Source organism: Pezoporus wallicus, unplaced genomic scaffold (assembly GCF_028554395.1).
Source record: "Pezoporus wallicus isolate ANWC-B61680 ecotype Strahan unplaced genomic scaffold, APGP_CSIRO_Pwel_v1 contig_7227, whole genome shotgun sequence".
NCBI lineage: Eukaryota > Metazoa > Chordata > Aves > Psittaciformes > Psittacidae > Pezoporus > Pezoporus wallicus.
The window spans coordinates 1,778,820-1,792,980 of NW_026637191.1; the positions used below are offsets into that span (position 1 = coordinate 1,778,820).

The window sequence follows — 14,161 nt, forward strand, 5'->3', positions numbered from 1 at the left end:
CATCCCAGCAACGCCGCACGCTACAACGCTGCCGTCACTAAGAGCCGGCCCGCACCACGCCCACTCGGTACCGACCACGGCGCGCCCGGCGGGGGAAAGACGGAGGGCTGGCATACCCCTCGCCACAGCCACACGCCCATCCCGCCGCCGGCGCTGGGGAAGATGTGTGCTCCGCTGCTGAAGTCGATAGCTGTAAAGCGTAGCGGCCGGTGACAGGCTGCGCCGCCTGGCGCTAGCGAAGCAGAGCCACCACTCCCCCCCTCCGCGACGTGAGGAGTGACACCGCCCGTGCCTCTGGGGTTGTGGGTGCGCAGAACTTCCCCGCCGCTGACTGGCAGAGGGCGCGGGGCGGTGGAGTCCGGAAGTGACGTTTGCTGCTGCCGGTACTACCGTACGAGCGGAGGCGAACGAGGCGGCGGCGGTGGCGATTGCGGGTCGGGCCTCGCTGCGGCCTGCGCCCCCTCCCACCCGCAGGTGAGCCGGGCCCCGCTTCGGAGAGGGCCCTGTGGAGAGGCGGCTCCGGCTTGGTTCGGCTTGGCCGGGGCCGCCGTGGCGTTGGTAGCGTTCCCGCAACCTGTTCGCAGTGTGGTGGGGAGTGCTGTTTACCGAGTTGATCTGTGGAGCGCAAGCGGGAGGGACTGTCTGCAGGTATAGGGAGGGGAGGGCGGCCGCCGCTTGACCTGGGGCCACACTTGTACAAGCAGAACGGCGACAGGAGGGTGACGGCTCCGTCTCAGAGCTGTCGGCAGGGTGGCTGGTGCACAGACGCCGGGTGGCCACGTCCCGCTGGCTTCTTAGAGGGGCGGGGGAGACGTGCTCCTGGCTGTTGGAAGCCGTGTGCTCGTCAGGCCGCTGCTCTGCATCCCTCTACCGCGTGAAACGGGCTGGGGCAGGAGCTTGGGCACGGAGGTGAAACGCACTGGCGTGGGGAGCACGAAATTTCATAAGCAAAACAGTTTCTCCTTGCACGTTATATATATTTTTTTTGCATGCAGTAAGTGGTCTTGTGTGGTGTTTACAACCCAAATTAGCTCTGTACTTTGGGCGGGTGCTGCTGAGGTTTTAAGCTCTGCTGTAACAAACCCAGGCAAGTCGCTTGCTGGCCCCAGTCATTCTGTAGTCTAAATAAGGAACTGGCGAGCGCTTAAACACTACCTTGGAACAGAAAAGTGCCTGAAGCTCTTCCTGCTGTTTTCACATAAAGAAAATGCTGTGTTCTGTGTCTTACCAGGCATCATCACATACTGTGGTTTTTAGAGGAATAAAAGTGCTTCAGTAAGCAAGCTTGGGTGTTTACATTCCTGGTTAACCTTTTAATGTCCAATAACTCTTTCCCTGCTATTCAGACAAGTTTTACCGGCAGACTGTGAACAAGATCTGATAGCCCAGTGCTAATGGACAACCACTTGATTTGCGTGGTGAGCAGACATTGTTGGACTAGCATATGTTCTCTGGGGCTGGTAATGTTCCAGCTTCTGATTTCTTGTTCAGCAGTAGAATAAATGCATGCAAATATGAGGTGTGGGTGAGCATTGCCATTCAGGAGATGCACATCAGTAGGCATCTCTGTCAGGTTTGTACAAAAAGTTTTATTTCTGTGGAATAACTTAACTGTCATTACTTATAACTGTTCTTACAGGCTTTGACATCTGAAATGTAACTATTCCTTTATCCTTCCATGTGGTGTTACCTTGTGTTTTTGTGATTTCTGTGTATATGTGCAATCAAGTTACAAACTGAGCATGAACACAAAAGGAAAACAAAGTGGTTTAGCTCCTGAACAGCTCCTCTTTCCCCCCTCTGGGCCCTCTCATATAATTTATGCTGCATATATATTGTTATATGGAAAATGTTATTGTATGGAATCTTGCCTTAATGCAGATACACTTTAAATACTTTCTTTTAGATATATTTGTTTTTTTTTTTCCAGTATAGAGTTGTAATAAGAGAGGGGGGAGCTTACTTATCTTTAATGGGTAAGAAGTTTTCTGTCTCTAGCTGTAAGCCCTTACTTCTTTGTCAGTGCTATTATGTTCTATATTTAAATGTTGGCAAAAAATTTTATTCTTTCAGATTAAGCACTTTGTAAGTAGGCTCACTGCAAATTAGATGTCAGTTAAGGAGCTATAAAAATGATGAACTCATTAAGATAGAAGTAGTGAGATCTTGAAGTGTAGTCATTTAGCAAATCAAAATTAAATCAGGTTTTCAGTTCAGAAATTGAATTGTTGCAGTGTTCTCTGTAGAACAATAGTTATATTTCCTCGTGGTCCAGGATCCTGACATATCCAATACCCTCCACCCTCTCGCTGCTATAATAATTCAGTCAGAATAAAGACCTGCTGTGCCAGCAGGTAGTGGTGGGCAGCACTGTTTGAATTTTAATGATGCTGAAATTAGAGCAGGTATCCTTAATGCCTGCTCTAAGTGCCTTGAACTGTCATGATGCAAAAACTCTTTGAAAGAAGAGTTTGTGGGTTTTGTGGAGCTGTAGGTGGGAATGAGGATCCTTTTCTCTGCCCTTACTGGTGATGTTGGGAAGCATGGGTAGCTGCTGGTGCTGTGCGGACATGGAAATAGCAATATAATTTCTATCAGCATGTCTAACTAGGACCCACGTGGTTGCTTTCCCTGGGAAGCACCTCCTCACCAGCTCCCACCTCTTGTCTCTTGATGGTGGAGGTAGGCCTGGCTCCTGGTCTTTATCATGATCATTGGGCTACGAGGATGATCAGGGGACTGGAGCACCTCCCATATGAAGATAGGCTGAGAAAGTTGGGGCTGTTCAGCCTGGATAAGAGAAGGCTGTGTGGAGACCTCATGGTTATGCAGTTATGCCACCCCTCATGCCACAGGCAGGGACGCTTTCCACTAAACCAGGTTGCTTCAAGCCCTGTCCAGCCTGGCCCTGAGCACTGCTAGAGATGGGGCAGCCACAGCTTCTCTGGACAGTCTGTGCCAGTGCCTCACCACCCTCACAGTCTTCCCCAGGTCTGACTTCTCCAGAGGGTGAGGGCATGTCCACTAGGGATTTCTTGTCACAGTGGAAGCCCCTCATTGAGGTGAGGCAATGATCTCCTTCTCCTGGCTTCGTCTTACTGTTCAGAGTGCAGTAACCTCTGTTCCAGCACCTCTTTCCCTGCAGCACAGGGCTCCAGTGGCTCTGTGAGTCTTTTTTGCCTCTTTGTGCAGAGTGAGGGATTCTCCTCACTTGGATAGGGAATGTGGCCCTGCTGACTGGTACAGTCTGGCCAGAGCACGAGTCGGGGGGAGGCACAGCAGGGCTTAGCTGCACCACAGAAGGACTGAGTAGGCTGCAAGGCAAGTAGCACAAAGTGGTTAAAGAACTTTGAAAACTTTGTCTTAAGTAAGCCAGTTCTATTCTTTATGCATCTCTATTTTTGTTTCAGTCACTGTTCAGTTCTCTCAAATATCTGATACACAATCCTGTTATGTATTCAAAGCTTCATATGATATACATTTTATTCCAGGACAGAAAAATGTGGTGCTTCTTTTGTTGGGTTTTAAGTCACAGATGAATATAACATGCACTATTAATAAACATTTGATTGTCCTGGATTTAACTTGCATGAAAAAGCATAGCACATAAGGATTGGATAAGTAAATTGGGAAGTAATAAAAGCAATTAAGATAAAAGCAAAACTGGAAAATATTTTGTGAATGTTATGTGTGGCATGTCTAAGTAACATGACTAATGAAACTGTTGAAATGAAGCCCTGAGTAATGCCTTAAAAATTCTGTTTGTCACAGATGGACCAGTCGTCTCCAACCTACATGCTTGCCAACTTAACCCACTTGCATTCAGAGCAGCTTCTACAAGGCCTGAACCTCCTTCGCCAGCATCATGAGCTCTGTGACATTATCCTTAGAGTTGGCGATGTCAAGATCCATGCCCATAAAGTGGTGCTTGCCAGCATCAGTCCGTACTTCAAAGCCATGTTTACTGGGAACCTTTCTGAAAAGGAGAACTCGGAGGTGGAGTTCCAGTGCATTGATGAGGCAGCGCTGCAGGCCATCGTGGAGTATGCCTACACAGGAACCGTGTTTATCTCGCAAGACACTGTAGAGTCACTTCTCCCAGCTGCAAATCTTCTCCAGATCAAACTGGTAGTGAAGGAGTGCTGTGCGTTTCTCGAAAGCCAGCTTGACCCTGGTAATTGCATTGGGATTTCTCGTTTTGCAGAGACCTATGGATGCCATGACCTCTACTTGGCTGCTAACAAGTACATTTGTCAAAATTTCGAAGATGTTTGTCAGACAGAAGAATTTTTTGAGCTTACGCATTCTGAATTGGATGAAATAGTTTCCAATGACTGCTTGAATGTTGTGACAGAAGAAACTGTTTTTTATGCACTAGAGTCCTGGATCAAATATGACGTGCAGGAGCGGCAGAAATACTTGGCACAGCTGCTACATTGCGTTCGGTTGCCGCTGCTGAGTGTGAAGTTTCTTACGAGGTTATACGAAGCAAACCATCTCATTCGCGATGACCATACTTGTAAACACCTGCTGAATGAAGCCCTAAAATATCACTTTATGCCTGAACACAGACTTTCCCACCAGACCATGCTGATGACACGACCTCGCTGTGCTCCTAAAGTTCTTTGTGCTGTAGGAGGAAAAGCTGGACTGTTTGCCTGTTTGGAAAGGTAAGTAATAGTAAAGTCATCGCATTGAATTCAAAATAGATTTTGATTTAATGAGTAATCTTCAAAATTGCAGGGTTTTGTTTGTGCCAACAGAAATAGCTGTAAAATCTTATAATTTTAGTTCTGTTGATTCGAGAATTTGGTTAATAAAAGTGGTTAATAAAAAGTTTGTATGTTACTACTTTGTTGTTTCAGGTCTTTTCATTTTACGTCTTTCTTGCCTGATCTATTATTTTTAAAGACAATAAAATCATAAAATTTAATATATGACAAATATGCTTCCTTGAAAGCTTGAAAGTCCTTGGGATTAAGATAGACTTAATCAGAGAAGAGTGAAGAGGTAATTCTTAGAAATAACATGTTCTTGATCATAAAGTAATCATGACTTCAGGCTCTGCTGCTGAGTAGGTATCCAAGTCTAACAGGCTGGGAGAGCTGGGTTTGTCTCCAGCCTGGAGAAGAGAAGGTTTGAGGGAGATCTTAGAGCAGCTCCAACTGCCTAAATGGGCCAACAAAAAAGCTGGAGAGGAGCTTTTTTAAGGGCGTGTTGGGATAGGACAAGAGGAAATGGCTTTGGACTGGCAGAGGGGAGATTTAAATTAGATACTGAAAGAAGTGGGGGTGTGAGGCTGGTGAGACACTGGCGCAGGTTGCCTAAAGAAGGCCAGGTTGAATGGGGCATGGAGCAACCTGGTCTAGTGGAAGGTGTCCCTGCTTGTCGCATCGGGCAGTTGGAACTGGATTGTCTTAAAGGTCCCTTCCAACACAAACTATTCTACAAAATACATTCTGTGGAGTAATCTTAAGACTGTGTGCTCTTTGATGCTTGTTTGCACTTCACAGAGCTTCCTGAGGTTAGGTATACTCATGTAATCTTTGTTTTTCTATTTCAGTGTTGAAATGTATTTTCCCCAGAATGACTCATGGATAGGCCTGGCACCTCTTAGCATTCCCCGCTATGAATTTGGAATATGTGTCCTAGACCAGAAAATATACGTTGTAGGAGGGATTGCAACCCATGTGTGTCAAGGCATCAGTTATCGAAAGCATGAGAATTCAGTGGAGTGCTGGGACTCTGATACGAACACTTGGACGTCTCTTGAAAGGATGTTTGAGAGCCGAAGTACTCTGGGAGTGGTGGTTCTGGCAGGAGAGCTCTATGCCTTAGGAGGCTATGATGGGCAGTCTTATTTACGAACTGTAGAGAAATACATCCCTAAAGTGAAGGAATGGCAGTTAGTGGCCCCGATGAACAAAACAAGAAGTTGTTTTGCTGCAGCCGTCTTGGACGGAATGATATATGCTATTGGTGGTTATGGTCCTGCCCATATGAACAGGTATGTATTTTTGCTGTGTGTGGCTCAATGTTATAAACTGGAAATCAGCAAAACTCCCTGTTAAGCTTGTGTTTGGCAGCCAGTTAAAGATTATTCTAAAATAGATTGGCAATCCACAGTGGACCTCATTAATCCTTGTTCTGCAGCATCAGTCTAATAATTCAACTGGGAAATCTTTTAACTTACCTTTACATGTTCCAGCTCAGAGTGTGTGTGTTTGGGGCTTGGTTTTTGGGGGTATTTTTAATCCTTAAGAGGGGAAAATGGTAAAGACAAAGACATAAATGTGTATTACTAAGCAAGGTGGTACAAGACACCTGACCTTGTAGATACTCAAGCTGGTTAACTCAGCAGGTTGGTATTGAGAGAGCTTATTTGCTCAGACCTTGAGGTAGTGCACTTTTAACAATGTGGTAGTGTTGCACCTTGGTTACTGAGTTCTCAGGAGAGGGCTTGCTTAGCACTGTACCAGTGCTGTCTGAATCCTTGTATCTCAAGCCTGCAAAACACTAGGATGCTGGTTAGTTTTAACATTGAAAACACTGATTGGAAACAAATAGAGGCTTAATATACACAAAATAAATATATACCTCAGATGGAATCTTAAAGTAGTAGTGAAGAGCAGGGGCACTTAGTTGTGCAAAGAAATCATTTGCCCTCTCTTTATTAAAATAGGAACAAATCGGCCATTAGTCCCTTCAGGAAGCAACTTAATAAACTACAAGTCTAAGTAACTGAATGAAGAGTGAAAATGAAAACCTTGCTTACAGGAAGGGATACACCGACTGTTTAACAGTGTAGTGTAACATCATAGCATTAGTCATTAATAGTACTTACTTTTTACACTTGATACATTTTTATCTAAAACAGTTCATGAAGCAAAGGATTGGTTTCCAAATAGGAAAGTGTAGCTAAGTATTTTTATCTGGAAAATGCAAACAATTTGTTTTAATCACTAAAATACAAAACAGCAATAAGTTAAACTCAGTTGTGATAGCGTTTTATGAAATTTAGTGGCATTATTCTAATTTCTTATATTTTAGATTATGAGCTATAGTAGGAGTTGAAATACTTAACAGACCAACAGACCATGTCTGAAAGATTTCTGTTGGCTCTAGGATTTCTTCACGTTGGCATTTGACCTGGAATAATTAAGCTGCAGTTTTGTCTGTGTGGTCACTCTTAGCTCCGTACTGCCTTTGGACCATACAGAACTATTGGTTTTAGGAGTAGCTTAAAGCAGAGTTAGTGGCAGAGTAGAGCAGGTTCTGGGAGTTGCTGTGGGACCTGTGGGATGCTCATTTAACTGCAGCCTTGTTTCACAGACTAACAAAAGGAAGATAATCAAGACCTCACTCTTGCCCAAAATGGTCCCTAGAACTTGAATGCTTAGTGTGGTCACGCAGGCCTTTGGAAGGTAAACTCAGTAACTGCCTTTCAGGAAATGAAAGATTCAGCACTGGAGCAATAGGAAATGTCTTTATCAAGTGGGTACCTTTAGAAGAAAAGCTCTTAATTTTAAAATTCTGCGCTAGCTTCAGTTAGAAAGTAACTGCTAGCAGCTGCTGGAGATGAATCTGGTATTTCATTATTTGCCTTTTTAAAATTAGTTTACTTTTTATTGAATAATTTTGGTTTATTTATTCAAGTATGCTGTGTAATTAAGCACCTTTTCTCCAGCTACTCTGTAGTGCTGCTGATTTTGTCATCCCCTTTTTTCTGCACCCCTCGTGCTACTGACGCTACACTTGGACAGGGACCAGCTACATGCTATGAGAATGTTAATGACTGACCATCTGTACAGCTCCAGTGATTAAAAAAAAAGTAATAATGACAATTGTAATTAATTTCCATTTTATCCTGAAGATCTGTTCTATCCTATTCTGTATGTTACCCAAATAGATACACTTCAGATCTGCATTGTGTTCAGTTGTTCATGAGTTGCCTTTTTTTATAAACAGCAGCAGTCATTCTTGAAGGAGCTTTCAGTTCTGAGGCCAGCTTTGAAGAGTCTTGCTTTGTTTCTGTATGTAACTTGCAGATCAGAGTAGTGGCATGAGGACATTGGAGAAGTGGCTGACCTGCAGTTGCTGAGTCAGGATGAAATATGTTAAAACTGCTTTTTAGAATCATTCTTTTTGAGAACCTCCAGCTGCATGTGTTGCCAGACGGCCCTAGGAGGCAGTTGATGCTTATGAGGTGATAACACTGGCTTTAGTGTGTTGTGTCACTGAGTAGTACAAAGCAGGATTTTCCATCAGCTAAAGCATTTTTTGTTGCTTTACAAAATTCCTGTGTGTGGTAACAGTGGTTGCCAGAACTAGATGTACTTCTGACAAATGCAGATTTCTTGTGAAATTTCAATGTCACTAAAATCCAAGCCTCACAAGTTGTTTGTTGTATTTGCAGCATGGAGCGTTATGATCCGAGTAAAAACTCGTGGGAGACAGTAGCTTCAATGGCTGATAAACGAATAAACTTTGGTGTCGGTGTCATGCTGGGCTTCATTTTTGTAGTGGGGGGACACAACGGTGTGTCTCACTTATCAAGCATTGAGAGATATGATCCTCATCAAAATCAGTGGACTGTATGTCGACCCATGAAGGAGCCCAGAACAGGTAGGGACATACGAAATTCTCAGCAGTTAACTTGGATATTCTTTCAGAAATAAACTGCCGTTTGACCTGATAGAAGCTGCAATAAAGTTGCAGTGACTTGTCTGCAGAGCATTACACTTCATCTGTGAATGAAGATTATTTAATTAGCTCTGTGAAAGAATATTTCATAGAATCCTAGAATCCCAGGTTGGAAAGGACCTCAGAGATCATCTGGTCCAACATTTCTAGGCAAAGCATGACCCAGCACCCTGTCCAGCTGAATCTTAAGTTTCCAGTGTTGAGGAATCCATCACTTCCACAGAGAGATTATTCCAATGGCTGATTGTTCTCACTGTAAAAAAATCTTGCGTCCAGTCTGAATCTCCCCAAATCTAATTTATGCCCATCACCCCTCAGTTTTCTCATGGGACTCCTTATAGAAAGGAAGTCTTTGTTGTAGTCACCCTTTAAATAGTGGATCATGGTGATCGGGTCTTCCCTGAGCCTTTTTTTCTGTAGGCTGAACAGACCCAGCTCTCTCAGCCTTTCCTCACATGGCTTCCCAGTCCTTGAATCATCTTTCTTCTAGATGATCCTTCTAGTCACCCTTCTCTAGACCCTCTCCTGTCTACATCTTTTATTTCTCTATTTTTAATTAGTCCAATTTATTAATACTGAGCTGTAATAAAAATAATCTGAAGTAATATTTCTACTCTATTTTTTACTATTGATTTTTTGAGTGTGTTTCAGCATTTCTGTGGTTGCTGTTCTATTGTATTTTATTTTACATCGAGACTCAGTAGTGCATATTCTCTTTATTTCTGACAAAAAGTATTGGGACAGAAGAGCATTGCTTTGCCATAGGGAAGGGTGTGAGAACAGTAAAAATGAGTGTAAGACATGAACAGGGAGGGACTCTTCATTTAACACCCATTTTCTTTGAAGGAGAGTCTGAGGGAACTTGTCTGTTCAGCCTTTAGGAGATGGGGAGAGGCTGGTTCCAATTAGGAACAAAAATACTTATTTCCACACTTTGTGACTTGATGGTGATACATTCTTTTATTTTCTTTCCAACAGGAGTTGGTGCAGCTGTAATCGATAACTACCTTTATGTAGTTGGAGGCCATTCAGGCTCATCCTACCTGAACACTGTACAGAAGTATGATCCCATCTCAGATAGCTGGCTGGACTCTGCTGGGATGATGTACTGTCGATGCAATTTTGGTTTGACTGCACTTTGATGTAAAGCAGGACTTTACAGGCCCAATGCAAAGATTGAGCTTAATCTGCTTGAAAAGAACCCCTGTTGTTGGAGACCATAAGCTGCATTTTCTGAAGCTGGAAAATTGGAATAACATGATGTTGGATTGAAATGAGGAAGGATTTGTTTTCTTCCGGCAATTGGCCTTTGTTATGTTAGTGACACAGGCAGGAGGAGTAGAAAGCTTATTTACCAGCGGGGTTTAGATAGCATCCTATTAATGGCAGTGAATTTTAGAGAGTACTGTACATGCCTGGGATACGGTTAGAAAACTCACTGTATATCTAACCCTTTCACTTTCTAGAGCTCTTCTCTCTTCCTCCTGCCTACTATGAAATATGAAGTTTACTGTGCTTGGGATGAAAGATGTGTGAATGTGTTTTACGGCTGGACACTTTGCTGATAATTGTCTGGTTGTGTCTTCATATTAAGAAAATGCCAGTGCTTCATAATTTTTTTTTATGAACAGTAACTAAAGGGCTGCCTTGTTTCTGTATCTCAAGGTTTGTAAATAATAAATGCCATAGTATGTTGCCTGTACACTCTCCTTTGTCACCTGCTTACTGGTATTAGGGCCAGGATGATAATTATTAACTACTTAGAGATTTACAAGGCAAATCTATTGCCTCTTAACAAAGTTGTTTGATCTGATGAAGAGAAATCACAGTTTTAACTTTCCCTTATATTTTCGTTTTGTGGATAAATGAGTGCTAGATTAAATGACTTAATCTTGCAAGCCTGCTGTGTGTTTTCAACTGTCATGCAAGGAAAAATGACAACAGTAATGCCACAGCAGCATTCATAGCATAAGATAAATACTAAAAAATTAATCCATCCCATCCGTCTCCCAAGCGCACTTGCGTTCATACTCCATGCAACTTTCTTTTTAAAGGAATGTATGATTGCTTTCTCAGAGTGTTCAGACCTAAAAATGGTGCTAAATGTAGGACATAATGATAAAGCTGTTAACTGATTTTAGTGCAGTATGCATAAAGCATGATTGTTTTGATTGTTCTAGTGTTTTTGTTTGTTATTTGCTCGATACATTCGTGCCTATGGAAACTGTCAAGCATAACAAAATGCACAGCATGAGCTCGTTTGTTACATTGTTTTTGTATCTTGTTTTTACAGAAGTCCTAAGTTTATTGTTCCTATTCTCACAAGTACATAAATAGGGAGTGAATAGTGAGATACTGTCTCTGGTTCTTCAGCCAGCCTTGCTTCTAACACAGGTTGAAGTGGGTAGATAGGGTTGCTCATCCCAAGCATGTGTCCTGTATAATGGAACACTGAAGGTCTGTTCTGGCGACTAACCAGAATCTCAAGAGTTAGAACTTTATGGTAGGCCTAAACTTAGTGAAAACTTGGGCAGATAACTAGAAAGCAATGCTGTGGGTCATAACCATTATTGGAAATAGATGAGTGAATAAATAGTAGCTAATTTAAAATGTTCTGGTTTGTTTTCTGATTTTTAACTAGGGATCAAGGTTATCTTGAATTTCTGTTTTGATGTCTGTATATGTGTTGCCAGGCCTGGTACTGAAGAATTTTTCTGCCTCCAGAGTTACTTTCTCCTTGTTTTAATGTTTTACATTGATGTTTGTTATTACCCTTTGTTTTTCAAGCCCATATAGTATTATTTTTGAAGGTGCAATAATATTTGAAATAGTTGCTTTAAAAACCATTTCTTTAAAAGTATGCATAGTGGAGGAGTTTGAGTGTATTTGATTTATTCTGAGTTCCTGCAAAGCAAATTGCAGGCAGGCAAGCAGTGGCGTTCCTTGTTCTTTCATACACTAACATTCAGATTTTAAACAATCAAGGAGGTGAGGGTGTTTTCACCGTAAGACATTATTCATAGATAACAGGTGTTTGCACAGGTTGTAAAATCCTGCATGTGTTCTTCAGATTTAGTAGAATGAAGCAGGACTTTATAAGGTAATAAAGGTAACAATAAATAAAAGTAACAATTCCAGTGTTTTCAATGCAGTTAATTTGACCCACTAAGGATTCTAGTTTTATAGCAATAATAGCATAATTATCCCAGTGAATCTATTGATAGGACACAAGTAGCTACGTGCTTCTATGTGGCATGTTTGTGTATGGGGAGGAGAAAGAAGGGGAGGCAGGTTGGGGATTGGGGAATTAACGTAGTTATTTCAGCCCATTGCAGAGATTGCCTTCTCATTCTGTCCAGGTGAATGCACAAGCTGAATGTTTTTCTGTGCTGTTTCACTTCTTGGTCTGTTTCACAGAGATGCCATTATCATATTTTCCAATATACACCGGAGGTAAAGATGCTTAAACTAATATTAAAATAGGAAAAATTCCTTACGTAAAAGAGAAGTTTATGCCTTTTACTGATAGGAGGCTTTCCAGGCAGTTCAGTATATACTGTGCTTTTTAAGAGTTTAACACCAATAGAATTCCATGAATGAAGATGCTCACAAACCTGTTCTGATTAGAAGTACTAGTAAACACTGTTTTCAGTTAGTAGAAAGTGGTGCAAGGTATAGAAATGGTTTTGACTTCAACAAAAAATCCACAGGTCAGGATGGTGGTTATTCAGTATCTACATAAACATCTTTCATTGATGGAAGTCAAAGCACTTAAAACTGCAAAATGTTTATTCACTTTACCTAGGCAGTGGCAATGTTAAATCGGGGCATAGAGATGGACCCCAGATTGTGTAATGTGGCATTGCTAAATTTGAGGTAGCAGCATAAACAATTTGTTTAGTAAGCAAGTTTGGTATGAAGAATGGGAAAAATGCCTAACGAAATACAGTGAAGATCAGGTGATCTGTTTAGCTAGAAATGGATCAAACCGGATATCGGTTATGGGATCATGTCACTTAAAATCATGCCGTCTTCATTTTCTGTTCTGGGTACTTGTTGTCCTGTTCACTGAAGTGCTTGGTTGTAGAAAGATCAGACATAACAATTGGTTTAAATTTGCATCTAAAGAACAATGCTCTCATTGTAATGTCTGTTTTGCAGTGTAAGAGTTAAGGACCTTCAAATAAGATGTCATACAACTGCAAATTATCATCCAGTTCTATTTCTTAGTCACTCAAAATTGTCTGTAAAGCACTTAAAAGTGGGCATGTGTTTATATGTGTATGTACAGTTCCTGAATTTCAGATTTTTCCTTTTTAGAGCTGCTCATTTGTAAGCTTCTTGACAGTCTCTCCTAACACCAATGTTTCTCTTTCAGAAAGTCTAGTTGGAATCTCTAGAGGGCCAAATGTGTCCAGTACGCGTGACACTTAACTTTTTTTTCTGGGAGATAGCGTGTTGCTTTGTCAGTTTGCCATCTGTAAGTCCCCATTCATTATATGAAACAATGCAAAATGTCCAATCTTGCCTTAAATTCTTGATATTGAACTGAAATACAAAGAACTGGATGATAATTCCTATTTTTTTGCCTTATGCCCTGTGCTGTATTTTAAACCGAAGGATAACTTATTATTTTTAGCAGGATTTAATAGTTGTACAGAGAATACCAAATTGTACTTGGGCTTGACCAGAGTGCTTTGGTTGGGAGTATAAAATGATATATGTAGTTTTGTGTACGTAGAGTGTTTTTACATGTACATCTTTTCTAGCTGCGATGGTCTGGTTTTGTTACTGTTTACAGAAGTGGCATTTGAGTTCAACAAGAAAATAACTGTAACCTGCATTCTTGGTCTTTACTAGTGTTCTCAATGTGTTTGCTCTCGTGATAATGCTCTGTAAGTATTGTTGTAAGTTTCATTGAATGTAAAACAGTTTAGTAAATAAACCTGGGGGAAAACTTATTTTTACACTTCTGTTGGATGGTGAATATAAATACGCTGTAGCTTTTGTTTTCTCATGCTGCAGAAGGGGTTTGCAGCTAAATAATTTTAATTTACTGTTAGACAACCCTTCACATCTGTGTTTTAGGTGGGGATTTCACTTCACATGGTGGATTACATGAAGTAACAACAGGCACCCCTCTCTGCCTCCGTTAGTTAAGGTTTAGCAATTCTGCATTGTAATTTTTTAATTTTTTTTTTCCTTGGCCTTAATCTAAATACAGGCAGAAATAACTTACTTATTTATGTAGTTAAGAGCAGAGATTAGTATGTTGAACTTACTTTCTTGCCCAAGTGAGAATTCAGCTTGTGGTTGCTGGTGTAGGAGATGCCATCTACTTCTGGTACTCACGGGTATTATTCAACAATACCATCCATAAAGCACAGTTCTGTAACCTGTGAATTCTGGCTGCAAAACGCTGACTTTTATAGTCTTAGTCATGCTGAAGCTGGCACAA

The 14,161-nt window shown here is 41.6% G+C and overlaps 2 protein-coding genes across 4 annotated transcripts in view; one reads left to right on the plus strand and one right to left on the minus strand.

Moving 5' to 3' along the window:
* The window catches only part of TOGARAM1 (TOG array regulator of axonemal microtubules 1), a 35,462-nt gene extending 34,349 nt beyond the window's left edge, over positions 1 to 1,113 (minus strand). Inside the window, 2 exon segments of the mRNA XM_057403862.1 lie at positions 25 to 867; positions 1,084 to 1,113. Coding sequence (XP_057259845.1) covers positions 25 to 867; positions 1,084 to 1,113 — 873 coding nt within the window.
* KLHL28 (kelch like family member 28) lies at positions 365 to 13,664 on the plus strand. 3 transcript variants are annotated; one of them, XM_057403857.1, is made up of 6 exons: positions 398 to 474; positions 1,931 to 1,976; positions 3,772 to 4,670; positions 5,564 to 6,007; positions 8,417 to 8,625; positions 9,682 to 13,664. In XM_057403857.1, the coding sequence occupies exons 3-6, from the start codon at positions 3,772 to 3,774 to the stop codon at positions 9,843 to 9,845; spliced, it is 1,716 nt and encodes a 571-aa protein (XP_057259840.1). In that variant the 5' UTR covers positions 398 to 474; positions 1,931 to 1,976; the 3' UTR covers positions 9,846 to 13,664. The 3 variants fall into 3 exon arrangements, with proteins under 3 accessions (XP_057259839.1, XP_057259840.1, XP_057259837.1); XM_057403854.1 differs by lacking the exon at positions 1,931 to 1,976 and adding an exon at positions 2,992 to 3,062 and having other exon boundaries at positions 437 to 474; XM_057403856.1 differs by lacking the exon at positions 1,931 to 1,976 and having other exon boundaries at positions 365 to 474.
* The last annotated feature ends 497 nt before the right edge of the window (positions 13,665 to 14,161 follow it).

Bases quoted from the DNA above. Each gene is read 5' to 3' on its own strand.
- KLHL28 (XM_057403854.1), top strand. From the start codon at position 3,018: ATGTCCACTAGGGATTTCTTGTCACAGTGGAAGCCCCTCATTGAG. The intron at 3,063-3,771 runs GTGAGGCAATGA...TGTTTGTCACAG, and splicing joins AGTGGAAGCCCCTCATTGAG to ATGGACCAGTCGTCTCCAAC. The intron at 6,008-8,416 runs GTATGTATTTTT...TTGTATTTGCAG, and splicing joins GGTCCTGCCCATATGAACAG to CATGGAGCGTTATGATCCGA.